Genomic DNA, 26,794 nt, shown 5'->3' on the forward strand with positions numbered 1-26,794 from the left:
TTAGTGATTCATCTATTTGAAAGTTTTTACTACTGTATATGATCTGTTCAAGGTATTGCAGTGCCTTTTAAAATAAAAATAAATATAAGCCTCATTTCTTTATATAAATGAATACAATACAATCATTATTCATTCAGTTTCTGGTCCCCATTGACTTCCATAGTAGAAAAAAAAATACTATGGAAGTCAATGGTGCCCCAATATCCCCAATGGTGCCAAAATATCTTCCTTTGTGTTCAACAGAAGAATGAAATTCATACAGGTTTGGAGCAACATGAGGGTGAGAAAATGATGACAGAATTTTCATTTTTGGGAGAACAAATAGTTACTCAGGCAGAGGTGTTGTTGTTCTCAGCCGTGCACCTGTTCACAAGTGACTCTAATGAATCCAACACATCTCCATGTGTCCGTCAGGCCAGACCAACCTCCCTCATCTGATCCAGTTTCTCCAGTGTCTCCTTAGTGTCAAACTGCCATTGCTTCACCTGTTCAGTGGCTGTAATGCCCTCCTGAAACAAACAAATGAAGTGCTTATATCCAGCTGTGTACATTATATTTTATCAGATTTGTTTTTCTCATCCAGCATGATCTTACAGCATTCTTGATCTGCATGTCGGCTCCAGCCAGTATGAGGAGTTTTACAATTTTATATCGATTTAATCTGACAGCATCATGTAGAGCTGTGTCTCCTTCCTTTAAAAGAGAAATGAAATGTTTAAACTGACTTTTAATTTGCATGATCCGTATACTTTTTGTGTTTTCCTCATGAATTATTCATCTGTTACCCAATCTTTAGCATTAATATTGATTCCACAGGCTAGAAGATGCTGGACCACGTCGCTGTGACCAGTCCGTGTGGCCACATGTAAAGGTGAGCTAAGCAGCTGTATGGGAGGGAGCAATACGATTTGACCATATTATGCATACTTGCGACAGCTTATTTTTTATACTGTACAGTATTTTTGTCTTCCAGTAAAACATTATTACTTTGTCTCTGACGTTGATATCAGCTCCCCTGTCCTGAAGAACTTTCAGCGCTGAGATACTTCCACCTCTGCAAGCCCAATGTACAGCCCTGCAATCCAGCTAAACCACGGACAACAAAAGCAAATCAACACAATCACAACACCATTGTACCAATGAATTGACTTAATAAACATTTTTAATGATCTCACCCTGTCTTTAAAGTTGATATCAGCTTCTTTGTCCAGCAATTTTTCCACTATTTTAGCATGATTTTCCAGAGCAGCCCGATGGAGTGCTGTTTTTCTGAACTAAGACAAACAGTTGTGTGAGTCATCATAGAGTCAGAGAACCAGCGTTATTATAGTCAACTAAAACTAAAACCATCAAATAAAAAAGTGTTACTTGAATACAAATTTTAGCTAGTTGCCAATACAACATTTTAAAAAAGTTGCTCCGACTTCTTTGACATGTGTATATGGCGTGGGAGAGGTAGGTTGTCACAATGAGCGAGAAAGGTTGACATGGATCACGCTAAATCGCCATCCTCTGGGGAATCACCTTTTTTATAGTCAATAGTTGAGTGACGTGACATGTAGCCAAGTATAGTGTCCCATACCCGGAATTTGTGCTCTGCATTTTATCCATCCAAGTGCACGCACACAGCAGTGAGTTTTTGAACACACGCACACAGCAGTGAGTTTTTGAACACACGCACACAGAGCAGTGGGCAGGCATTTTTGCTGCGGCACCCGGGGAGCGATTGGGGGTTAGGTGTCCTGCTCAAGGGCATCTCAGTTGTTAGTAATGAAAGTGGAAGAGAGTACTGTTCATTCACTCCCCCCAACTACATTTCCTGCCGAATGAGACTTGAACCTGCAACCTTCGGGTTACAAGTCCAACTCTCTAACCATTAGGCCACAAATTTTAAATTTTTGATCTCCAAAATGACATATTTAAAAAAAATTTCCTGTGAAAAAATAATAATTCATGCCTTAAAATAGCTTGAATGTAACTCTACACCCTTGCTTCATTTCGTACATGCAAATGAGCTCCGCCTCCACTCGTTCACACAGGCTCGTCTACAAGTCGATGTATCAGAATGGTAATGCATTTTATGTATTGTTTTAGCACTAAAGCGTTGACTTAAATTAAAATGAAAGCTAATAAAAAAACTATAATAGTATCTCACTGATACTAAAACAACACTGGAGAGAGCATGTCATTTCAGACATACAGCACCTCATCACAGGTGTTTGGATCTCCTCCATCTTCCAGAAACTTCTCCACTACTTCCATCTTTCCCTGAGCTGCTGCTTTTAAAAACTCCTCTGGTTCAACAAGTCCCTGACAAACACCAGAGACAAATTTCAATGGTTAAACACTCAAAAAAAAAAAAAAACAGAAGCAAAAAGACTAATACTTAAATAATACTTATATGCAACTCAAATGCACATAACAATATTAAAGACAAGAAAGACAGATGGGTTTCCCTCACCATAGGAACATCCATTAGGCTTTTGGAAGCTGCGGCCTTGTTCTTCTTATTCTTCATACGCAGCTCAATAATATTCTCTGCACCCCCCAGATCAACGATCACACGCCTCACACGTTCCTCTGCCTGTATGAAAATTCACTTCTCTTCATCACTGACTGATCCTGGTCTGCACAGCACATGCAGTATTCTTACAATAAAATTGGCTCATATGGTTTTTAATTTACAGGATTGTGAAAATCTAGTTAAACTGATATGAGATGGCAAATTTGGATATTATTAGTACATGGGACTAAAATGAAATGGGACGGTCTAGCCTACAGAGGATTGTTCTTGTCGCCTAGAAACTGTGACAGCTGCCGTTAAAGAGTGGCTGTAACGTTTGTACTACACTTTTTTTCAAAGTTATATTAAACTGTCTGAAAACCAAATGGTTCACAAACTGTCTAAATATGTTCACCATGTTCCATCTCAGTATATAGAAAAGTATAAACTAAAGCGCATCTTTGTAACATGTGTCAACATTTGAACTGCTTTAAAGGTGGTTGTTGTTTTTTTTTTACATTTGTATCATTAGAAATTTTAAGTAAGTTGAAACCCAATACTTATGTTTGAAAGTGTAATTACGCAATTTCTCTCCAAGAAAATCCTGTCGCCACGGGCGCACAATAAATTCTGGGGTAGGCAAGGTCGCGAAGGATTCATTTGTTGTATCCTTCATTTCATGGGAAAGGACGCATTTGAAGGACCCTTCCAATCGGCCTTCGAAGGATGCAGTCTCTGAATAGGACGCAGCCATATATGGTGGCTTTGAGTTTGAGGCAGGTGAGTTTGATCAAAGTGGGAGATAAACTCTGCAGGAAAGTGGACTTCGAGAGCCAGAGTTGAGAACTCAAGGTCTATATAATTTCCTACAACCAAAGTAACTTCACATTTACACATTTGGCAGACGCTTTTATTCAAAGCGACTTTCACTGCATTCAATCTATATATTTTGTTAAATTCATGCATTCCCTGGAAATCGATCCCATGACCTTGCCTTGACTGTTTGAGCTTCACATGAAGACTATATGAAGGCTGAATAACATGACTTTATTGGAGATATCGATTATTGATACTTCAAGTATCAAGTTTATCTCAGACTGGTACAATTTTCATCTTTTCATTAACAGTCCAAATTTTGATCTCTGCTGCGATTTTGTTCCCCACTCACCTGAATGTTTGCAACTCTTTGATTGACACATACATTTCCCTGTTCTGCCCCCACAGAAGGTTCATCCACGACCAAAATCCCCAACTTTCGTGCCCGAGCTTGACGCTTCTAAACAATTTCAATAGAAGACAAACAAACTTTCTCAGACAGGTACTTCCCAGACTTATTACAAATAAAATACATAATAAATGATCAAAATGAGAAATGAATTCATTTCATTAGACTGTACCTTGTCCCGTTTATCAAGGGCTGCTCTTCTATCAACCACAGCCGTCACCCATAGGATGCTCTCGTCCATTATAAGGGAAGAAAAGTATAAAAAGAAGTGTTTTCAAGTCGCAAACTTTCACAAATAATCGTGTAAAAATCCCACCGTTAAGAGCAGACCTGCTGGACTGAGATGTGAACTGGTCTTATAGCTCACGGCAGGAATGTAAAGCCACGTCAGGCCCGGTGTGACAGCTGTGGACAGGAGCTGGATCACACACAAACACGCAACATGAGCTCACCGTTTGTTCGCTGCCGTCCACCTCCAGAGGCCTGCCCTCTGCCACACTCTGGGAGTCCAGTTTTACAAGAATCACGACCCAATAAACACCCTGTTTTGGAGATTATGTTATTTATAAGTGGTTCATTAGTGTCAAGTGATACCTCGTAAATGCCTCTTAGTTTCAAAGAACGCCCGTTAACACACAATGTCCAATCACGGGACGGCATTCTGGAACATCCTGTTGGTTGTACATTCGCACGAATGCACACAAATGTCTTATTATGACTAAGTGTTTGTGATATGCAGTTTGTGTTTGAAGGAAGAACAGATGCAAATGGTTGTAAAGGTGAGATCAAGTTGAAATTTTCAATAAAACCAAATAAAACAACTGAACCAAACATTGAGCAACAGCAAATAATCATGTGTAAATACTTCTAATGGTTTGTTTGATTTCATAATGCAGTCATGCTGTTCAAGTCCTTCAACTGAACAGTCGTTAAATGTCAGGAGTCACCCCTAACTTAAATATGATTGAAATATTTATTGGAAAAGAACTAAAAATGTACAATAACTGTTCAAATATCTGCTTAAAACTAATTAAAAATTACAATTCTGCTGTTTACTGAATTTAGTAATTCCCCAGTACTTTCCCCATGCAGGCTTTTTTCTAAACTTTAAGCAGTAGTTCCCTTACGAGAACGTTCTCTCGTACTGCGTTGCAAACGCTTATGGGAAAACTCCTTTTCTCGAGAATATTGAAGCCTTTATTTTAAAACGCATTTCCTACAGCACAGGCGAGAGCATCAGACCCACGTGAGTGAGCTGATAGGCTGTGCTGTGGGCAACTGCACGAACCAATGGCGGATAGACAGAAGCGCGCGAGCCAATCAGGGCGCTTGGCGCTCTGTCACTGTCAAGCGCGCGAAACTACACGTGACCATAACATATAAATACAGATAGAATCCGCCATTTGACAGATTTAATCTCCTTCAGCTCGACTCACCTCGTCGCTGATTTTCTCCGGTCGTAAGAAGCCCTCGTCGTGGAAAAGCCGTCCAGCGGAACAGCTTCGCATCCCGGCATCTCGCCAGCTGAGCGTTTCCCTGTGGCATCCGACGAAAAATTATATCCTTTTCATTGCATATTTATCTAAAAGAGCAAACCGCTGTTTTCACAGCGCGGCATAATGCCTCTCTCCTTCTGTGAGAGCTGCGGGGTCTCCCTGCATGCATCCGACGGACACACCCAGTGTGCGGCCTGCCTCGGCCCTGAGCACGCCGAGGCAGCGCTCATGAAAGGCGGCTGCCAATTCTGCGACGGGATGCCTGTCTCCGTTCTCCGTTCAAGGCTGTCTTCGACGGTGACCGATTCCGCCCACCTTCCGTCTTCGGCGCCCCACGAGCCCCGTAGGAAGAAGCGGCGCGATCAGAGGCGTCCTGAGCGCGGTGAGTTTAGCGAGTGCACGCCGGGCCTTTCTCCTCGTGCCTCGCCCACGCCTTCTTCGCCTGTCCTGTTCTCTCGGAGCGAGCAGCGCCCCTCGTCTGAAGCGGCTGGACTCGTCTCTTTCGGCGCATCTCCGGATGACGTCGATGACGCACTTTCTATGGCGGCATCTGAGAGCGAGGATTGGTCGGGCTCCGCGGACCCCGCCCCCCCCTCTCAGCTAGAGTTTTCTGATACTCGAGCGAGCATTGACGCCGAACTTCTCCGTGTCATGTCTCGCGCTGTTGACGAGTTGGGACTCGATTGGCTTTCTCCAGCTGAGCCCGCCAGAAGCCGCCTCGATGAATGGTACCTGCCGGGGCGCCAGCAGGCCCCTCGTCAGCGCGCCGCTCCATTTATGCCTGAGGTTCACGAAGAGCTCACAAAATGCTGGCGCGCGCCCTTTTCAGCGCGAACGCGCTCATCTGCCTCTTCTACGCTCTCCACTGTTGACGGCGCTGAAGAGAAAGGATATGTGTCTCTCCCCCCACTGGAGGAAGCGGTCGCTGCACACTTATGCCCCCCCACTGCAGGTAGTTGGAGGTCTAAGACGGTGCACCCTTCTAAGCCGTGCAGAACTACTTCGGCCATTGCCAGCCGCGCATACGCTGCCGCCGGTCAAGCCGCCTCTGCACTTCACGCCATGGCGACGCTTCAAGCCTTCCAGGCCAAACTTCTCCGTTCCATGGATGAGTCAGGCCCGGACCCAGACACATTTAAAGACCTCAGGAGTGCCACGGATCTGGCACTGAGGGCCACGAAGACCACCGCTCAAGCCCTGGGCCGCAATATGGCCAGCCTAGTGGTAATGGAGCGCCACCTCTGGCTAAACTTAACCGAGATCAGGGACGCGGATAAAACTGCCTTCCTCGACTCGCCCGTCACAGCCTCAGGTCTCTTCGGCCCATCTGTCAGCGGCTTCGCCGATCGCTTCACTGAAGCTCAGAAGGCTTCCAGCGCCATGAGACACTTTCTACCAAAGCGCTCCAGCTCAGTCCAACGGCGCCCCAAGAGCACGCCGCGACCTGAGAAAGTGGTGTCCCAGGTCCTCCAGCCCCGCCCAGCGGCTGAGACCAGTAAGCACATGAAGCCAGCGAAACGGTTCCCGTTCCCTAAGCGCCAGGGCCCGCGGCCGAAGCTGACGCTCGATCACGAGCCCAAGAAGCCGTCCTAACCGGCACAAAGAGGGGTCACTGTCCCGCTGCGGCCGGACCAGCCCCAAAAATCGCTCGACTACTGCTCACGGCTCCCTCTTCAGTTCAGGCGGCTGCAGCAGTTCTAAATGCAGTTCATGGGCCCGTCACATGTCACGCACCCCTGCAAACAAACGCTGTTTTAACAGCGACCCACACAAAGCACAAATCGAGCATAATTTCTCACATGCATACATGTCAGTCCGAGCCCCCCACTCTGGGTGTTCCAGATATGATAATGCCTCTAGCTCTGCGGGCTCTAGCTTGGCAAGCTATCCCCGGAGTTTCAGTATGGGTGATGAACATCATAAAGCATGGTTACTCGCTTCAGTTCGCCCGCAGACCACCGCGTTTTCGCGCGGTTATACAAACCACGGTAAGGGGCACATTGAGTCATGTCCTCCGCACCGAAGTGTTAAGTCTGCTGGCGAAAGGGGCCATCGAGAAGATCCCCCCTTCTCTGAGCGAGTCAGGTTTTTACAGCCGATACTTTCTTGTTCCAAAGAAAGACGGCGGCCTGAGACCCATTTTAGATCTCAGACATCTGAACAAGGCTCTCATGTCACGGCCGTTCAGAATGCTCACGACCAGACATATCCTGGCGCAGATTCGCCCAGGCGACTGGTTTTTCTCAGTAGATCTGAAAGACGCTTACTTTCACATTCAAGTGAACCCCCACCACAGGCCATTCTTGAGATTCGCCTTCGAGGGGCAGACATACCAGTACACAGTTCTTCCATTTGGACTGGCACTAGCGCCTCGTACATTCACGAAGTGCATGGATGCAGCTCTCTCCCCCCTGAGACAGCGGGGAATGCGCATCCTAAACTACCTCGACGACTGGCTCATACTGACCCAGTCAGAGGCGGAGTCACATACTCACAAAGCCTGGCTCCTCAGCCATCTAGAATGTCTAGGGCTCAGGGTCAATGTTGCAAAGAGTGTTCTGTTGCCCAGCCAACGTATCACGTTCCTGGGAACAGTTCTCGACTCCGTACTTATGAGAGCATGGCCCACACCGGCCCGTGCTCTAACGATTCAGCAGCTCACGGCATCGTTCATAGAGGGCTCTCTTGTACCCCTCAGAACGTTTCAGAGGATCCTTGGCCTGATGGCCTCTGCATCATCAGTACTCCAACTAGGCCTACTGCGTATGCGTCCTCTTCAGCTGTGGCTGGCTCCTCTGGTGCCACCCCACGCCTGGCATTCAGGCCACTTGATTATCAAGGTGGACCAGCGCTGTGTTCAAGCCCTGGCCCCTTGGAAAAACGCCAGCTGGTACCAGCAGGGCGTAAGCATGGGGGTAGTTTCAGAGAGGAGGATGATTTCAACAGACGCCTCCAACTCCGGTTGGGGAGCTCTGTACGAGGGCAGGCCTGCCTCCGGCCTCTGGTCGAGCTCGGAGAAACGCCTACACATAAACTGCCTCGAAATGAGAGCAGTTTTTCTAGCCCTAAAAACATTCCTCCCATACCTGGCGGGACACCACGTGTTGGTACGGACGGACAACATGTCGGTGGTCTCTTACATAAATCGCCAGGGCGGCCTCAGGTCCCGCAACCTGTTTGCCATAGCCTCACAGCTCTTGCTATGGGCTCACACCAATCTGCGCTCGCTCAGGGCAGCTCACGTGCCAGGCACGTTGAATACAGGAGCAGACATGCTCTCTCGGGGCAGAGTTCCCCCAGAGGAATGGTCTCTCCACCCTCAGACAGTTCTCCTACTCTGGGAGGTCTTCGGGAAGGCAGAAGTAGATCTTTTCGCCTCAGAAGACAACTGTCAATGCCCAATCTTTTTCTCAAAGAGCAGGGATGCGTTGGCCCACGACTGGCCCAACCTTCCTCTCTATGCGTTCCCCCCGGTCTCGATGCTCCCTCAGGTCATCGAACGGATCAGGAACACGAAAAGCGCAGTGCTATTAGTAGCTCCTCTCTGGCGGACCCAGGTTTGGTTCCCAGAGTTGATGCAGCTGTCTGTAGCAGACCCGTGGCCAATCCCAGTGAGGCGCGACCTCCTGACTCAGGCCAACAGGACAATCTGGCATCCCCGTCCCGACTTATGGGCCCTACATGTATGGCCACTCAACGGGTACCCCAGAACCTCCCAGAGGGCGTCCTGAATACTATAAAGGAAGCTAGAGCTCCGTCTACCAGACGCCTCTATCTCAGTAAATGGTCAGTGTTTTCCAGCTGGTGTTTAGCTCGAGACCTCGACCCATACACTTGTGAAGTACCAAGAGTACTGTCTTTTCTACAGGAGATGTTGGACGCGGGTCGCTCCCCCTCCACTCTCAAAGTGTACGTGGCAGCCATTGCTGCTTTTCACGTATTGGAAGCCGGGGCCTCCTTAGGAAAAAGCGACCTTATAGTTCGCTTCCTCAGGGGCGCCAGGAGGCTTAACCCGCCTCGGCCACCGTCTGTTCCGGCCTGGGACCTCTCCTTGGTCCTGCGGGCTCTTAAGGGACCTCCCTTTGAACCACTTCAGTCAGCTGATCCTAAGTCTCTCTCTCTGAAAACCGCCCTGCTTCTAGCACTGGCGTCAGTAAAGAGAATAGGGGATTTACAGGCGCTGTCTACCAGCGCTTCCTGTCTGGAGTTTGGTCCTAATGACTCCAAGGTCATTCTTAGGCCAAGACATGGATATGTTCCTAAGGTGCTCTCAACTCCGTTCAGAGCCCAGGTTATTTCTCTGTCAGCTCTCCCCTCCTCCGAGGAGGATAGCGATTCTCTCATGCTTTGCCCAGTCAGAGCTTTGAGAATTTATCTGGAGCGTTCGGCCTCTTTCAGACAGTCTGAACAGCTCTTTGTGTGTTTCGGGGGCCGATCCAAGGGCCTCCCGGTCACTAAAACCACACTGTCCAGATGGATAGTTGACGCCATTGCCCTGGCTTACACCTCACTGGGCCTCTCTTGTCCCATAGGTGTTAGAGCTCATTCCACGAGAGGTGTAGCCTCTTCGTGGGCTTGGTCAAGTGGTATTCCCATTGAAGACATTTGTGCGGCGGCCGGCTGGTCCGCTCCATCCACATTTGTGAGATTCTATAATCTGGATGTCCCTGCTCTGCAGACATGCGTTCTTTCTGTCTAGACTCTGGCTCTGTGGATCCAGACTAGTTTTGAACCATGGTCACTTGGGTATTCCCATCTATAGCATATGTGCGGCGGCCGGATATCCGCTCCGTCCACATTGTTGAATTATAGCTTTAATGCCCTTGCTTTGTAGCTACAGTTCTTCTGTCTAGACACTGGCTCTGTGACCCAGTCTAGTTGATATTGAACACACGGTTTTCACCTTGTGGACTAAGTGACTGGCTTTGGCCAGATCCGATGAATTATAACTTTAATGTCCCTGCTTTGCAGTTACAGTCTTTTCAGTCTAGACTCTGGCTCTGCGGACCCAGACTAGTTTGATATTAAACACACGGCTATCACCTTGTGGGTTAAATGACTGGCTCTGGCCAGTCTTTATTACGGATAATTGATGGGCCCGATGTTCGGTCTCTTTTTATCCTGGCTATTCTGTACTTCCCGGAACTCTGGTGAGTCAGAGCGGCCAAAAGATTAATAGCACGGCGTTTTAAATGGAAACGTTCCCATAAGCGTTTGCAACGCAGTACGAGAGAACGTTCTCGTAAGGGAACGTACTGGTTACTTTCGTAACCTCGGTTCCCTTAGAGATAAGGGAACGAGTACTGCGTTGCCTTGCCGTGCTATTTTTCTTATGGCAGGTTTGTCGCTTCAGTCGATTATACCTGTCAAATGGCGGATTCTATCTGTATTTATATGTTATGGTCACGTGTAGTTTCGCGCGCTTGACAGTGACAGAGCGCCAAGCGCCCTGATTGGCTCGCGCGCTTCTGTCTATCCGCCATTGGTTCGTGCAGTTGCCCACAGCACAGCCTATCAGCTCACTCACGTGGGTCTGATGCTCTCGCCTGTGCTGTAGCAAATGCGTTTTAAAATAAAGGCTTCAATATTCTCGAGAAAAGGAGTTTTCCCATAAGCGTTTGCAACGCAGTACTCGTTCCCTTATCTCTAAGGGAACCGAGGTTACGAAAGTAACCAGTACGTTTTTTATTATTATAAAGCAAATAAAGATTTACTGTTGCAAATACTTCATAATATTTAATCTAATAATCAAATCAAGTCTTTTTTTGTTATGACAATAATTTAAAGAAATGCTGCCATTTATAATGTTTTCTTTACTCATGTTTAAATGCTGTATACTGCTATCAGCTTAACTGAGATCCTGATTGTTTTGTTTTTTGTCCCAGATATTGTTTTTTTTCAGGGCAGTAAGTTTTCAGTGAAATAAATAAACACTTGGGGGATGCATTAAATTTATGAAAAGTGAAATTAAAGGCCTACTGAAGTCAGCATTATTCTGTGTGTTGACATAATTTCCACTGAAACAGGAAGTCAGGACGGGACACATCGAACAGCTCCTCCCCTTTTTAAAATAGCCAATAGTGTTTAGTTTATATCACAGCTCGGCTAGGGCCGTTGAGCTCGTTAAAGCCGCAGTTTCCTCCTAATCTCACGTTTCTCCTCCATATCACTTTACAATATAGAATTCTATGCAGAAACCAGACTTCATTCGCCCCAATGGAAAGCATATTTACACCGAATCGTTCCCTATCCCCTATATAGTGCACTATGTGCCATTCACCATGTAGAAAATAGTAAATGTGACCAATTTTAGCTGCAGCTTCAGCGTCTATTTATAATGAAGGGGGCAAAATCATTGATCCATATTGGTGGAAGTGAGAGACTATAAATTTTGAATGCTTATATCTTCTGAATGCAAATTTTGTCATTGTTTTGCAGCACACCAGCTTATAGATAACAGTACGGCTAACATATTGATGCTAAAAGCCAAAAAAACTTCAATTTTGATTGTATGGGGACTTTAAAGATACTTTTACATTGTTACAAAAGATTTCTATTTTAAATAAATGCTGTTCCTTTGAACTTTTTATTCATTAAAGAATCCCCAAAAATACATCACAGTTTCCACAAAAATATTAAGCAGCTCAACTGGTTTCAACATTGATAATAATAATAATAATAATAATAATAATAATAATAATAATAAAATGTTTCATGAGCAGCAAATCATAATATTAGAATGATTTCTGAAGGATCATGTGACACTGAAGACTGTTAAATATTCAGCTTTGCCGTCACAGGAATAAATTACATTTTAAAACATTCAAATAGAAAACAGTTATTGTAATAATATTCACAATATTATTTATTTTTGATCAAATGAGAGCAGAAAGGACACTTCCAACTCTCTCAAAACCTTTTAGGCCTCAAAACATGTTTTTTCACTTCATCGAGTTCCCTCAGATTTCTTTGACATAAATACCCTGGTAACAAACAACTTAAAACTAAGATTGAGCAGAAAAGTCATGCTTTAACGCTGAGAAAGAAAAGCCAATAAAGTCTGTGTACTTATGTTTAGTTATTAAGATTATTGTTTTGCTTTCAGCAACAGCTGAACATGCTGTCTAAAGGACTTTTGAAATGAAATGCTGATGTTAGGTATGGTATCAAACATTTTCCAAAAATGGCAGTGTGTGGCTGTTTAAACAGTAGATATACAAAGCGAAGCCTCTCAGACAGGTGAATGATTAACTGTGAGGAGGGATCAGACTGACACAAAACACGCACACACACACACACACACACACACACACACACACACACACACACACACACACACACACAACACAGCAGCGGAAGAAAGGGACAAAAGCGCAGCTCAAATTCAATACAACACAGACATGTTTCTATCTCTACACCTGAAATAAGAGGTAAGAAACAACATTTACAAATGCATAACATTCAAATGTGCTGTGAATGAAGGCTGTAGAACAAGCAAAGTATGACTCCTGTTTTAATTAGTATTTCATAACTAACAGGCGTAGTTGGGAACTGACAGGAAAAAATGGTGACACTGAAACACTTGAGTGTTAATGATAATGACGAAGACAGCGTTCCTCTGTTACCGGAAGCCAGCAGCTCGGAGAGCCCGACCACCCAACACCACAGGGCAGAGTCCAGGGAACTGTTCCTCAGCCGGTGGGTTTGAGCGAGATAAGCACTGTGACACCACCGAAACATGCTTGCCATTCACACGCTTCACTGGAGATTAAGAGACGCATTCCATTAAAACCAATGAAGCACACCTAGCACAAGCTTTTAAAACACCATAAGTCTGCTGCTTTATGATTTCAGGAGGAACAACTTCATTTTAAGCATTGTTCTGTTGTTGAGCTGTTACTCTGCACTTCTGGTTCCTGCGTATCTGCCAACGCCAGAGCCCACCTGGACTAATGACAGTTCTGCTGAAACTCTGGTACTGTAATTCACTGTTTCACCGTATGAAGCTAATGAGATGTGCGCCAATTTGTAGGATCTGTGACTTGACTTGCCCCTGGTTCCACAGACAAGACTTAAGATAGTCCCAGACTACAATGCATGTTTGAGTTGTTTTAAATGAAAGCAACTTGCACTGACATATCTTAAAATGTCAGTGCCATTGTTTTGTCTCAAGATTCACACCAGTAATGTTTTTTTTTTTCTAAGGCACATTTATAAAAGCTACGTAAATGTCCTAATTAAACTAAGGCCTAATCTTGGCTTAATCTAAGCCCTGTCTGTGAAACTAGGCCTATTCAACTGTGAGTTTACTACAGGCTTAAAATGATTCAAATAATCCATGTGGAGTTCACATATAATTATTCAAACCCCCCAAAAGATTCTCTCTACAATTTAAAAAAATAAATAAATAAACCCCTTGATATTTTAAACAAGTTCATTAATTTAAAATAATTAAAATAATTATTATAATTTATATTAAAATGCTTAGGGTTATAGAGGATTATAGTGCTGTAATAATATTTCAGTAAATTATCAATCAATCAATAAATACATAAATCACAAAAATATAAATAAATATACACAAAGTTCAAAAGTTTGGGGTCAGTAAGATTTGAAAAAAAAAAAAAAGTTTTGAAAGAAGTCTTTAATGCTCATTTAATGCAATGTTGTGCAATATTAAAATAATTTTAATATGTAATTAATTATATTGATGGCATGCTAAATTTTCAGTCTTCATGTCACATAATCCATCAAACCCTTCATTCTAAAATTCTGATTTGGTTTGTGTAACCATGACACATTTTTATTTTTTATTGTGTCACATGATCCTTTAGCATAACCAGATCCTTCATTCTAATATTCTGATTTGGTGCTCGAAAATATTTCTTATTATTCGCAATGCTGAAAACGGATGTGCTGCTTAACATTTCTGTGCAAACCACAATACAATTTATTCTTAATAAATAAAATGATTTCTTAATTTTATCTTAATTTCTTAATTATGAATAATAAGGTAGAAGGTATACAAGTACAAACCGATATGCATCTCTGCAACTGCAATTAGTATTATTTTCCACTCATGTTGTGGTCAGGTGTCTGAAGGCTCACTTGTACACACCTCAGGCTCTGCTGAATCAGTCAGCGTCTCTGCTGTCTCGGTCATGTCGCAGTGGCTGGAGTGTGGAGAGGGTGATGACGCTGTCTACTCCTGCTGGGCTGCTGAAGATCCCTGTGTTCCTGGAGAACGGCACACAGGACTGGGCACTGCCTCCTCCTCTGGGTATGCAGGGTAGTGAGGAGATGGTGGCACAGGCCCTGAAAGCTTTGCCTTATACTGGTGTTCCTGCTGGCGCAGAGACGTGCAGGAGATGCATGGTGGTCGGAAGCGGTGGCATTTTACGTGGCAAAAATCTTGGACCTCATATAGACCAGTACAACATTATCATTAGGTTAGTTCATTAACAAACACATATGGGTGAGGTGTTACAGTGTCAATGATGCATATTTAACTTGCCTGAACTAATCGTATTGATATTAATATTTTAATCTTTATACTTACAGAGTGAACAATGCTCCAGTATTTGGATTTGAGAGAGACGTTGGCTCTAGAACTACCATTCGGCTCATTTATCCAGAAGGGGCTCCTACCCTGTCACATGAATACGAGAATACTGAAATGGTGGCTTTGGTTGCGTTCAAGAGCTTGGATATAGCATGGCTCATCTCTGTAGTAACCAAGGAACCTTTGGTGAGTAATGTTAGAAGGTTTTCAGGAGGGACATTCTCATTCTAGAGAGCATTTTGTTGGACAAAGATTTGTATACGCCTTTGAGTGCAGGATGAGTCATCATTTTTTGTGAAACAGAGGGACTGTAAATATTAAATGTTTTTGTCATCTCTAAGGTGTGCTATAGCCTTAAAGATAACAGAAATGACCTTCATTTAGCCTAATTGTTTACATGAACAGTGTGGTCCAAGGAGTCAATGTCTGTCCCTGTCTTTTTGAAGAGTTGGTGGTCTAAATTGTGGTTCTGGAAGCATGTAATAGACACGATACCTCTTCAACCAGAGAATATTCGCATCCTGAATCCTGAAATCATGTACAGGACAGGACGAGTCCTGCAAACCTATGCAGAGCAACAGAAAAAGGTCAGAACTGATTTTCAATTGTACAAACTCAAAACTTTTACTTCTCTTTACTTTTATCTCTCTCTCTCTCTCTCTCTCTCTCTCTCTCTCTCTCTCTCTCATACATATATACACTCACCTAAAGGATTATTAGGAACACCTGTTCAATTTCTCATTAATGCAATTATCTAATCAACCAATCACATGCCAGTTGCTTCAATGCATTTAGGGGTGTGGTCCTGGTCAAGACAATCTCCTGAACTCCAAACTGAATGTCAGAATGGGAAAGAAAGGTGATTTAAGCAATTTTGAGCGTGGCATGGTTGTTGGTGCCAGACGGGCCGGTCTGAGTATTTCACAATCTGCTCAGTTACTGGGATTTTCACGCACAACCATTACTAGGGTTTACAAAGAATGGTGTGAAAAGGGAAAAACATCCAGTATGCGGCAGTCCTGTGGGCGAAAATGCCTTGTTGATGCTAGAGGTCAGAGGAGAATGGGCCGACTGATTCAAGCTGATAGAAGAGCAACTTTGACTGAAATAACCACTCGTTACAACTGAGGTATGCAGCAAAGCATTTGTGAAGCCACAACACGCACAACCTTGAGGCGGATGGGCTACAACAGCAGAAGACACCACCGGGTACCACTCATCTCCACTACAAATAGGAAAAAGAGGCTACAATTTGCACGAGCTCACCAAAATTGGACAGTTGAAGACTGGAAAAATGTTGCCTGGTCTGATGAGTCTCGATTTCTGTTGAGACATTCAGATGGTAGAGTCAGAATTTGGCGTAAACAGAATGAGAACATGGATCCATCATGCCTTGTTACCACTGTGCAGGCTGGTGGTGGTGGTGTAATGGTATGGGGGATGTTTTCTTGGCACACTTTAGGCCCCTTAGTGCCAATCGGGCATCGTTTAAATGCCATGGCCTACCTGAGCATTGTTTCTGACCATGTCCATCCCTTTATGACCACCATGTACCCATCCTCTGATGGCTACTTCCAGCAGGATAATGCACCATGTCACAAAGCTCGAATCATTTCAAATTGGTTTCTTGAACATGACAATGAGTTCACTGTACTAAAATGGCCCCCACAGTCACCAGATCTCAACCCAATAGAGCATCTTTGGGATGCGGTGGAACAGGAGCTTCGTGCCCTGGATGTGCATCCCACAAATCTCCATCAACTGCAAGATGCTATCCTATCAATATGGGCCAACATTTCTAAAGAATGCTTTCAGCACCTTGTTGAATCAATGCCACGTGGAATTAAGGCAGTTCTGAAGGCGAAAGGGGGTCAAACACAGTATTAGTATGGTGTTCCTAATAATCCTTTAGGTGAGTGTATATATATATATATATATATATATATAAATATAGTACTGAAATATAATTGAAATGTAAAATATAATGTAAAATGTAATTTATTCCTGTGATGGCAACATTTTCAGCATCATTACTCCAGTCTTTAGTGTCACATGATCCTTCAGAAATTATTTTAATATGCTGATTGCAGGGCAAATGTCGTGTTATAAATTCTTTACTAATTAAATAAAAACCTGTCCTTGCGGAACGAGACTCCTACTCAATGTTCTGCCGCTAGTATTGTTAACTGAAGTCATTTTTATATTCTGTTTGTTAGATGGTGCCGACTCTGGGTATAACGGCAATAGTTCTGGCCCTGCAGGTGTGTGATGAGGTGAGTTTAGCTGGATTTGGATACGACCTTCAGCATCCTGGAGCTCTGCTGCATTACTATGGGTCTCTCCGCATGGACGCCATGAGGGCACAGGTGGTTCACGATGTCAGCGCTGAGACCATCTTACTGCGGGAGCTGGTTAAAGCCGGAGCGGTGCGAGACCTCACCGGGGCATTGTGATGACGGCAGAGACTCTGAAACAGCTACATGTAGAAGTTAAGAGAGATGACAAAACACAGAAACAGACCTGTTGGAAGACAATAGAATCGATCTTATAAATTTCAGGGCGAAATGTACTAAATTGTGTAATTTTGGGCTGAAATGCGACAGACATTACCCAATAACATAATGTACAAACAAATGCACTTAAAACAATTGAAAAACCATTTAAATATAGCTTTATTAAAGATGACAAAAGATTTATTCAGATAAATTATTATTTCATATTTATTTATCTTGGAAAACTGATTACATAGTGTAAATTTTTTTTTTAACAGAACATTACATTTATCCAAACAATACTGTATCCAAATATAAATGACAGATTCGTGTTTGAGTGTGATAATCGGTCCTGTAAAATATCGCATTATATATTTAAAACAAAGCAGTGGGTTAAAAACAAACACACATTCCTTATCAATGTACTTCGTCTTTAACGTAATCTCTGAGCTAAAATTTAAATGGGGAATATTTTGTTGCAACACATTCATGATCATTAATTACAGTTCAAAAAGTGCTGACATTACGGAAGGAGAGAAATCATCTGCTATAGCAATATTTTTGATGGCAGGATAAATAAATTGTTATTCTCCTTTTTAAGAATTAGATTTGTGTATTTCAGCTTTAACTTTACAACCATTAAACAAAATGTTTACTAAATGTACAAAATTACTAATTTGTTGATTCATTAAAGGTAGGGTTGGCAATTTCAGAGAGGTTAGCAATAGCAAGTTGGCTTTGAACGCAAAAGATCCCACCCTCCCTTCAAAACATCTCCAAAGCAAATTAATAATTGATTATCTTTACAACGGAACTGTATTAACACTGAACTAACTTCAGCTAAACAATGACACCATTTTCTTTAAGAGTTTCACTGAATCATTTTCCTGTTATCACTGTAAAGCTGCTTTGAAACAATCTGTATTGTATAAAGCACTATATAAATAAAGGTGACTTGACTTTTAAAAAAAGAGTGTTTCCTATAATATTTGGTCCTGGTTTCACAAAAATAATTGCTAAATAACAGACACGTTTTTGGTATTACGAGCACCTTAAGAATGTCTGTTTCTCACTGTTCACTTGCACCCATTCAGTTAATTAGAAGCACAAGAAATGCAATGTTTAGTTTCCCGGCACAATATTTTCTGCAGTTACCTGAACTGAAATAAGAAGTACAGAAAACTCTCCATAAAGATTATAGCTCATGCAGCAACAGAAGAAAGAGAGCACGGCTGCATGGAGCACGTATTCCTCTGACTCTGAGGACCGTGTTGGTCACAGGAGCGGGATACGGGTGGGCTCCCACAGCTTGCGGGCCAGCTGACTGCAGTGCTGAAGAATATATTCATTGGGGATTACACCCAGATGCACAGTCAGCAGTTCATAACACTTCACCACTTCATTCTGATGTCTTTTGCTGTAATACCGCAGCAGTTTCCTATGACACAGTCAGAACAGAATAGACACGTGTTAAAGAAAGTTCAGCTTTCCATCACCTGGCAATTATCTAGAAACCATCAAAAACACTGTAGCAACCTCTAGCAGAGTCCATTTCCATTCAAACTTAAGTCGTACATGGCTACTTTTAAATAGAATAATTATGTACAATAACCTTCAAACTGACCTGTTTTAAAATGCCCCTATTAAACTATTTTAAAGATACCTAATTTTATTTTTGAGTTCTCCTACAATAGGTTTACAAGCATCCAAGGTAAAAAAAAAACACTTGAGTTTTCTAATAGTACAAAATTGCAGCTTCACATCTTTTATCAAAGTGGGTGAAAGGGTTCAGCTCCAGGTCTTCCTCAGCACAACAAGAACCAAACTCTTCCAGGCCTCAGATACAACCGCAGTGTTTGAGGACGAGTCAAACTAGACGTTGTTCGTGGCAGACCATAGGGTGACATTACGCAAATCTGTTACAAACCTAAATAGGTTCATGTAGGAAGTGAGACTGGAATTACTGATGACAGTTCAGAATCAGTTCTTTCTTTTAGGAGACAATAATATTATATTATTATATAATGCTATACTCCACACTGTATGAAACGTAATATCTGAAAGAGCAGAATAGGGGCACTTTAAACTCTTAGACAAGGTGTTGTCAAATCATTCTGAATGATATATACCGTGCTATGCATAAGTTTAGACACCCATGCTAAAGTTTGACTAAAAAGAGGAATAAAAAATCATCTTTTGAAAATTGAACTTAATGCCTTAATTAAAAAAATTAGGAAAAATCCAACCTTTAAGGACACCAATTTTCTTTGTGAATGAATAATGTATCATAAATAAATAAATGTTCTTCCTTAAAATACAGGGTGCATAAGTTTGGACACCCCTATGTTAAATTCCCATAGAGGCAGGCAGATTTTTATTTTTAAAGGCCAGTTACTTCATGGATCCAGGATACTATGCATCCTGATAAAGTTCCCTTGGCCTTTGGAATTAGAATAGCCCCACATCATCACATAGTCTTCACCATACCTAGAGATTGGCATGGAGTACTTTCCATAAGATCATCTCTCAATGCAAATCAAACTAGCTATTAGGCTAACTGAAATAAAACCATGCCAATCTCTAGGTATGGTGAAGGCTATGTGATGATGTGGGGCTATTTTAATTCCAAAGGCCAAGGGAACTTTATCAGGATGCATAGTATCCTGGATCCATGAAGTAACTGGCCTTTAAAAATAAAAATCTGCCTGCCTCTATGGGAATTTAACATAGGGGTGTCCAAACTTATGCACCCTGTATTTTAAGGAAGAATATTTATTTATTTACAATACATTATTCATTCACAAAGAAAATTGGTGTCCTTAAAGGTTGGATTTTTCCTAATTTTTTTAATTAAGGCATTAAGTTCAGTTTCCAAAAGATGATTTTTTATTCCTCTTTTAGTCAACTTTAGTATGGGTGCCTAAACTTATGCATAGCACTGTATATGCTTCAAACTGTCTTACTTATAATAATCACAGGTGAGCATTCCTATTGGAGCGGTGTCATCTGGGAAACTGGGTATATCTATCACTTCCAGTTTGTAACCCTGTCAAAACGAAATTGAAACCTGATCACCACATATAACTTTCATTATATGTGTTATAGTAAATGTAAAGAAGATGCAAGCTAATATTTACCGCTTCATTTTCAAACCACAAAAAGTAACAGTAGAAGTAATCTCCATCTCGGAGTGTGACGGTGGCGTAACCCTTGTGTAGGTATCGCCGTGTTGTCGCCACAAGACTCCAAACCTGCACAGATTCATGATGAGATTAGTATATCATCAGTAACTAATGAAAAAAATACAGTATTGTCATTTAATATACAGTAACATTTAGGATTGTAAGATTTGAATTAAAAGTACGGCAAAAAAACAGAAATACTATGAAATATTTTTACAAATAATTTTTCAATTTTAAAATGTAATTCATTCCGGTGGGTGGCAAAGCTGAATTTTCAGACTCATTACTCCAGTATTTAGTCACATGATTCTTCAGAAATCACTCTAATATATGCTGATTTGCTGCTCAAGAAATATTTCCTATTATTATTGAAAAATATCCTTAAAAAGGGTAAGTAAACAGATTTATATTTATATACTTATATTTAGGGGGAGTATATATAAGTATATAGATATAAATATACTATAAATAATAAATATACTAATATATATATATATATATATATATATATATATATATATATATATATATATATATATATATAAAACATTTGTTTTTAGTCTATATATAATTTTGATTTTATGAAAAATGTTCAGCTTTTGACAACATTCTGTATCTCTACTGAAGAATATTTAATCAATTTCATTTATAAGTACAAATATAACAATACATAGAAACAAACAGCTACATTTACTTATACTAAAACATTTCACGATTTGATACAGTGCATGATGGGCTAGACACACAAAAACACCTTGTTCTTTATGAAGTCAGCTAGAGGTCCCTTTCCGAGCTCAGAGACGGTGAGATCCGTCACATTTAGGGAAGGCGCTATCATTTGACCACTTGAACGATCCACGTAGATAAAGTGGACGAGACCAGGAAACTCTTCCAGGTATGTGAGAGCGTGGTTAAAGTCTATCACAGTGTCACAACAGAAGAAGATTGAATGCTAGACAAATACCTTCATGGCATCTACTGATCACGTCAAACCAAAAGACTCAATGTTAAAAAAAAAGGATATGACACCATTGTGATATTTCTTTTGCTTTTCACCAGCAGAAAATCCTTCCAGTCCATCAACTTCTCTCTGCAACAAATGTGAAAGACAGTTAAAAGTGACTCAAAATGAGTACTTTGGAAGTATCTGTTCATACATACTGGACCATGCTCAGAGCTCGTTCTTGCAGATGAGGAGCCAATCGCTGACTGCTGGCCATGCATTCAGCTGCAAAAAACTGCCTGTACACACTACACAACTGAGTCTTCATGTTTCGACAAGAGGGCAGCAAACTGCAACAACACATAAAACGTCAAATGAGCGAATTAAGCCACATCCACTACAGAAAAGACCGTTTTTCAGTTTGTTAATAACAAAAACAGCACTCACTCCCTTGTGAATCCAGATCCAGATCTGGTGAAGGCCTTGCTCTTAAAATCTGTCCACACATTTTGAAGATGGGAAGTCTGAACACATAATGAAAACATGTTATTATAGCGCCAACACTCCACTATTTCTGGTCAATACATTTCCAAGACCTTTCCAATTGTTCTTGAATACTGGATAAATCTTCAAATATGTATTGTATATGTATACAATTTCTTTTTCTTTTTTATATGTGAGGTGGCAATTCTTGGAATTGATAGATTTAAATTAATTTAAATATACATTTTAGTGTGCAAATGTCTCCAGTAGGACAAAAAAAGACATTAGATTTGAATATGACACAACAATGGATAAATTGCTCAAAGAACAATATTCTAATCAATGTTGTATTTTAGTGCAGAGCATACATTTCCATTCATAAGTTTGGGGTCGGAAAGTTTCTTTTAAGAAGAATGCATTAAGCTGACCAAATACTTTTACTTTGTTACAAATAAAAATTATATTTCAAAGAAATTCTGTGCTTTTGAATTTTCTACTCATATAATCAACAAGTATCACAGTTTCCACAAAAATATTAAGCAGCACAACTGTTTTCAACATTGATAATAATAGGAAATGTTTCTTGAGCAGCAGATAATCATATTAGAATGATTTCTGAAGGATCATGTGACACTGAAGACTGGAGTAATGATGTTGAGAATTCAGCTTTGCCATCACAGGAATAAATTACATTTCAAATAAATGTGTAATAATAATATTTCACAATATTACTGTTTTGACTGTATTTTTGATCGAAAAAATACAGCCTTGGTAAGTATAAGAGACTTATTTCAAAAACATCATATCAATCCCAAACTTTTGAATGGTAGTGTATAAAAAAAAAAAAAAAAAAAAAAAAACATATTCACCTTTTATTTTTTTATAATGATTATAATAATAAAGCAATTTAAAGTGTAGTTAAAGAACATGTTTTCGTTTTAATGAATGGTGTTTTAATAAAATTAAATAAAACATTTGAACAAAAGATTGTTACTAAATGAACTGGATGAAAAAGCACTAAATGAACCATATTGAAATCTGATGCAGAATCATTGAGTCCCTCATGAGTCCTAATGAAAGCACATTGTAAAGTGGATCTGACAGTGTGCAAAGGATTAAGAGTGTGTGCTCGGTTCGGTTGTCCACTCTGACCTGAATGTCCATGCTGGCCCAGGCTTTGACTAACTTCTCCAGTCTGCCCCGCTGCTCCTGGACGGAGGGCTGACCCCGTGTGGCCGCAGACCCTTCATGCCCCTCACACAACCTCTTCTCCAGCTTCACAAAGGCTTCCAGAAAGTAGTAAATATTTATTGCCACATGACTGTTGGGGATCTATTGAGAAGCAAAACAAATTAGCTGGGAACTTTACATGTTTGGTTAAACCCTACATGATCATGTTATTCAGTATGATCATTGTCTATACAAATGTGCTTATTTGAAAAGAGTAGAATAAATATGTCTAATAATGTAATAATAGGTCTGATAATATACAGAATGCATGATATTCAGAAAGGCTTCACCTTGGTGAGCAACACTAGCGTGATTCCAGGCCAGAGAGACAGGCAATACATGGAGTGAGGCATCATGGGACACTCTTTGGCTTCCAGGAATACTCTGAATGGGGCTGAGGGGTCAGGGGTTGGAGCTTCAAGAGTTTTGAGACTGTCCTCAGCCATCTAAAATCATAAGAATATGCGAAAATCTTTACATCATACACTACCGTTCAAAGGTTTGGGGTCAGTAAGATTTATGTTTTTAAAGGAAGATCATTATGTTCACCAAAAATACAGTAAAACAGTAATCGTGCAAATTTAACCATTTAAAACAACTTTTCTATTTGAATATATTTTAAAATGTTTTTTTTTTTTTTTTTTTTTGTGGAAACTTTTCAGGATTCTTCGATAAATAGAAAGTTCAAAAGGTGCTGTATGTAACTCAACTATTCACTCTACTAAAGCATAAAAATACCATAATATGTTTGCATATATTGGGTTAAAAATAAAAAATATTATATAATATTATATACAGCTGGGGAACACACACACACACATTTATACATATAAACATAAATATGTTTATATTTTAAATATTAGATTTAATTTATATTTTATAAAATATTATATAAGACAAAAATGTTAAAATTTATATTTTTTCATCCTTTTAACAACATTATCTATCTTAAACACCCTTTAGATATCATTCTAATATTCTGATTTGGTGTTCAAGAAACATTTTTATTCAACAAATTATTATTATTATTATTAGTAGTAGTAGTAGTAGTAGTAGTAGTAGCAGAAAAGGGTTGTGCTGCTTAATGAAATGTGTAAAGTTTAAATAAAGTTTAAAGAACAGCATTTATTCAAAATAGAAATCTTTTCTAACGTTATAAGTGCCTTTACTCTTATTTTTGATAGTAATTTGAATGCATCCTTGATCAAATTCTTGCAAAAAAGAATTTAAAGTCCCCCTGTAGTCAATACATTAGCTCTTAAAACTCATTTTTGATCACCAAAATGGCATATTTCCAGTGAAAAAAATGATTCATGCCTTAAATTAGCTTGAATGTAACTCGACACGCTTGCTTCATTTAATACACGCGTATCCATGAATATACAAATGAGATCATATTACATTAGATCATACTTTTAGGGCAGCAGAGATGGACAGGAAGAAATAGCTCACCTGAACATCAGGATCTACAAACTGGAAGACAGGAGGACTGTCACCTCTTGGTCGGACTATGCATTAAAAACACAAATATGCAACTTGTATTTATGCAACACTTGGTGCAAAACTTTAGCGAACATGTCTGAATGTCATTGCATTACACACAAAGTCCATGAAAGTCTACTCATTTCTATCACCTGATTCCCGTTCAGGAGGAGAGGGCTCTGGTGTGTAGAATACATCAGGAACTGAACTGCTCTCTAACTCCTAAATATACAGAAAATACTGTCAGGGCACAATGCAAAATAAAACACTGTGCGATATCAAAAACAAGACATATCAAACCTCAGGAGTGTCATCTTGGTCAATTTTACTGGGGTAGAGATCCTGCACAAGGATGATCAGAGCCAGGAGATCAGAGGGGTTTAGACTGCTGGCATTTCGACTGCACAAGAAATCTGAGATTATATCAAAGTTCTCTAAGCTTCCTTCTGAATTATTTTGTGGTCAAAACATCATGTTCTCCACCAGCGTCTGCTGTACCTGGAGTAGAAGGCCAGAAGTTTGGTGTGCACCAGTATGAAAGCGTGCAGAACCTCCTCGCCTGCTCTGTCCATGTTGCTGTTGATCTGCTGCACCAGCCGACGCTCCAGAAACTCGATGCACTGCTCACAAAGGGTCGGGTGGATCAACCTTTCCACAGCCTGAACGCACAGAGAACTCGTCATGTGTGAAACCTAGCACACAACTAATAAAAACAGCACTTGCACACACACCTCCACTAAAAAGCTTTGGTCGTGCTCTCGTAAGCGGCTGTACGTTTCCAGGAGGCTTTGTAGCTTCTTCCATAACCGGTTCCTTTGCTCAGTCTCTTGAGGGCGCAATCTGACAAATAAATTTGAATATAAGAAAGAGTCCGTTAAAAATGCTTTCGTCTGTGCGGGTTTAAAGGAGAACTCCGGTCAATTTTAACATTGAGCTCATTTTTTTGTACATTTGGAGTGCTGTCAATACAGAGAACAACGACAAAAATCGGTGTTGCCTACACCGAGTTATTCTATTTTTAAAATTTGCACCCTGTTGACTTCAATAGGGCAAGTAGTAAGCCTGCTTTTTAGCCTCTTAACATCCTTTAAGTGTCATTACAAGTGCACAGAAAATGTGAGTGATTCCTTCCGAGTGAACACGGGTGGATCTGACTGCAGTAGATGTTAGAGATATTAATAAAAACGAAGTTAATTCAGCCAGCGCTCATACCTTTGTTTACATTCTGTTTTCGGTGGAAGGCCATAGTAATCGATTGTCGAGTTCACGCGCATAGGTTTAGTTACCAATGATCACGCGCGTGAACTCGACAATCGATTACTATGGCGTTCCACCGAAAACAGGATGTAAACAAAGGTATGAGCGCTGGCTGAATTAACTTCGTTTTTATTAATATCTCTAACATCTACTGCAGTCAGATCCACCCGTGTTCACTCGGAAGGAATCACTCACATTTTCTGTGCACTTGTAATGACACTTAAAGGATGTTAAAAGGCTAAAAAGCAGGCTTACTACTTGCCCTATTGAAGTCAACAGGGTGCAAATTTTAAAAATAGAATAACTCGGTGTAGGCAACACCGTTTTTTGTCGTAGTTCTCTGTATTGACAGCACTCCAAATGTACAAAAAAATGAGCTCAATGTTAAAATTGACCGGAGTTCTCCTTTAATAATATGAAGTGAAAATGCAATGAGACTTAGTTATACTAATCTACAATATATGAAATATGTTGATGTGATGTCGAACAAAGTGCAGTTCTCACTCTTTCCTCAAGAGGGCCCCGCTGAGCGTCACCATCCCAAACATGATTTCTGTGAGTTTCTTCATCACATAGATCTTTCTCTTCAAATCCTCTTCGGTCTCATCTCCATCTCCATTCACAGCGATGTATAGACATTCCTCAAACTGCATGATAGAAAGGACAAGTATGTGGCATGAGTACTGGAAAAATACATTGAATTTCTTGAAATGTTAAATTCATACTGTTACTGAAGAAAGGTGATTTAAGTGACTTTGAACGTGGCATGGTTTTTGGTGCCAGACGGGCTGGTTTGAGTATTTCAGAAACTTCCTGAGCTATTGGGATTTTCACACACAACCAATACTCTAGGGTTTACAGAGAATGATCAGAAAAAGAGAAAATGTTCAGTGAGAGGTAGTTTTGTGGGCGAAAATGCCTTGTTGATGCCTAGGAGAA

The 26,794-nt window shown here is 41.0% G+C and overlaps 3 protein-coding genes across 4 annotated transcripts in view; 1 reads left to right on the forward strand and 2 right to left on the reverse strand.

Moving 5' to 3' along the window:
- ankrd2 (ankyrin repeat domain 2 (stretch responsive muscle)) lies at positions 1 to 14,387 on the reverse strand. The gene is made up of 10 exons (XM_079854637.1): positions 14,343 to 14,387; positions 3,901 to 4,146; positions 3,672 to 3,779; positions 2,462 to 2,584; positions 2,206 to 2,310; positions 1,176 to 1,274; positions 988 to 1,086; positions 786 to 884; positions 595 to 693; positions 1 to 509 (listed from the first exon to the last, which is right to left on the reverse strand). Exons 2-10 carry the CDS (start codon positions 3,967 to 3,969, stop codon positions 411 to 413), a joined length of 900 nt encoding a protein of 299 aa, XP_079710763.1. The 5' UTR covers positions 3,970 to 4,146; positions 14,343 to 14,387; the 3' UTR covers positions 1 to 410.
- st3gal7 (ST3 beta-galactoside alpha-2,3-sialyltransferase 7) lies at positions 12,514 to 18,315 on the forward strand. The gene is made up of 7 exons (XM_079854636.1): positions 12,514 to 12,654; positions 12,763 to 12,922; positions 13,079 to 13,199; positions 14,348 to 14,673; positions 14,786 to 14,972; positions 15,233 to 15,373; positions 17,003 to 18,315. The coding sequence occupies exons 2-7, from the start codon at positions 12,789 to 12,791 to the stop codon at positions 17,237 to 17,239; spliced, it is 1,146 nt and encodes a 381-aa protein (XP_079710762.1). The 5' UTR covers positions 12,514 to 12,654; positions 12,763 to 12,788; the 3' UTR covers positions 17,240 to 18,315.
- hps1 (HPS1 biogenesis of lysosomal organelles complex 3 subunit 1) overlaps positions 17,188 to 26,794 on the reverse strand; it is a 10,972-nt gene continuing 1,365 nt past the window's right edge. Inside the window, exons 4-19 of one of the 2 annotated variants that reach the window (XM_079854635.1) lie at positions 26,360 to 26,502; positions 25,330 to 25,438; positions 25,097 to 25,257; positions 24,899 to 24,998; positions 24,751 to 24,820; positions 24,569 to 24,624; positions 23,407 to 23,562; positions 23,039 to 23,218; positions 21,851 to 21,927; positions 21,622 to 21,753; positions 21,482 to 21,550; positions 21,215 to 21,356; positions 20,416 to 20,529; positions 20,242 to 20,324; positions 18,537 to 18,716; positions 17,188 to 17,262 (exon numbers count right to left, since the gene is read on the reverse strand). In XM_079854635.1, coding sequence (XP_079710761.1) covers positions 18,554 to 18,716; positions 20,242 to 20,324; positions 20,416 to 20,529; positions 21,215 to 21,356; positions 21,482 to 21,550; positions 21,622 to 21,753; positions 21,851 to 21,927; positions 23,039 to 23,218; positions 23,407 to 23,562; positions 24,569 to 24,624; positions 24,751 to 24,820; positions 24,899 to 24,998; positions 25,097 to 25,257; positions 25,330 to 25,438; positions 26,360 to 26,502 — 1,755 coding nt within the window. In that variant the 3' untranslated portion in view covers positions 17,188 to 17,262; positions 18,537 to 18,553. Of the gene's footprint in view, positions 17,263 to 18,419; positions 18,717 to 20,241; positions 20,325 to 20,415; positions 20,530 to 21,214; positions 21,360 to 21,481; positions 21,551 to 21,621; positions 21,754 to 21,850; positions 21,928 to 23,038; positions 23,219 to 23,406; positions 23,563 to 24,568; positions 24,625 to 24,750; positions 24,821 to 24,898; positions 24,999 to 25,096; positions 25,258 to 25,329; positions 25,439 to 26,359; positions 26,503 to 26,794 lie in introns of those variants that run through there. The other variant, XM_079854634.1, reaches the window with a different exon arrangement.

This window comes from Squalius cephalus, assembly GCF_949319135.1.
Source record: "Squalius cephalus genome assembly, chromosome: 21".
NCBI classification, from domain to species: domain Eukaryota; kingdom Metazoa; phylum Chordata; class Actinopteri; order Cypriniformes; family Leuciscidae; genus Squalius; species Squalius cephalus.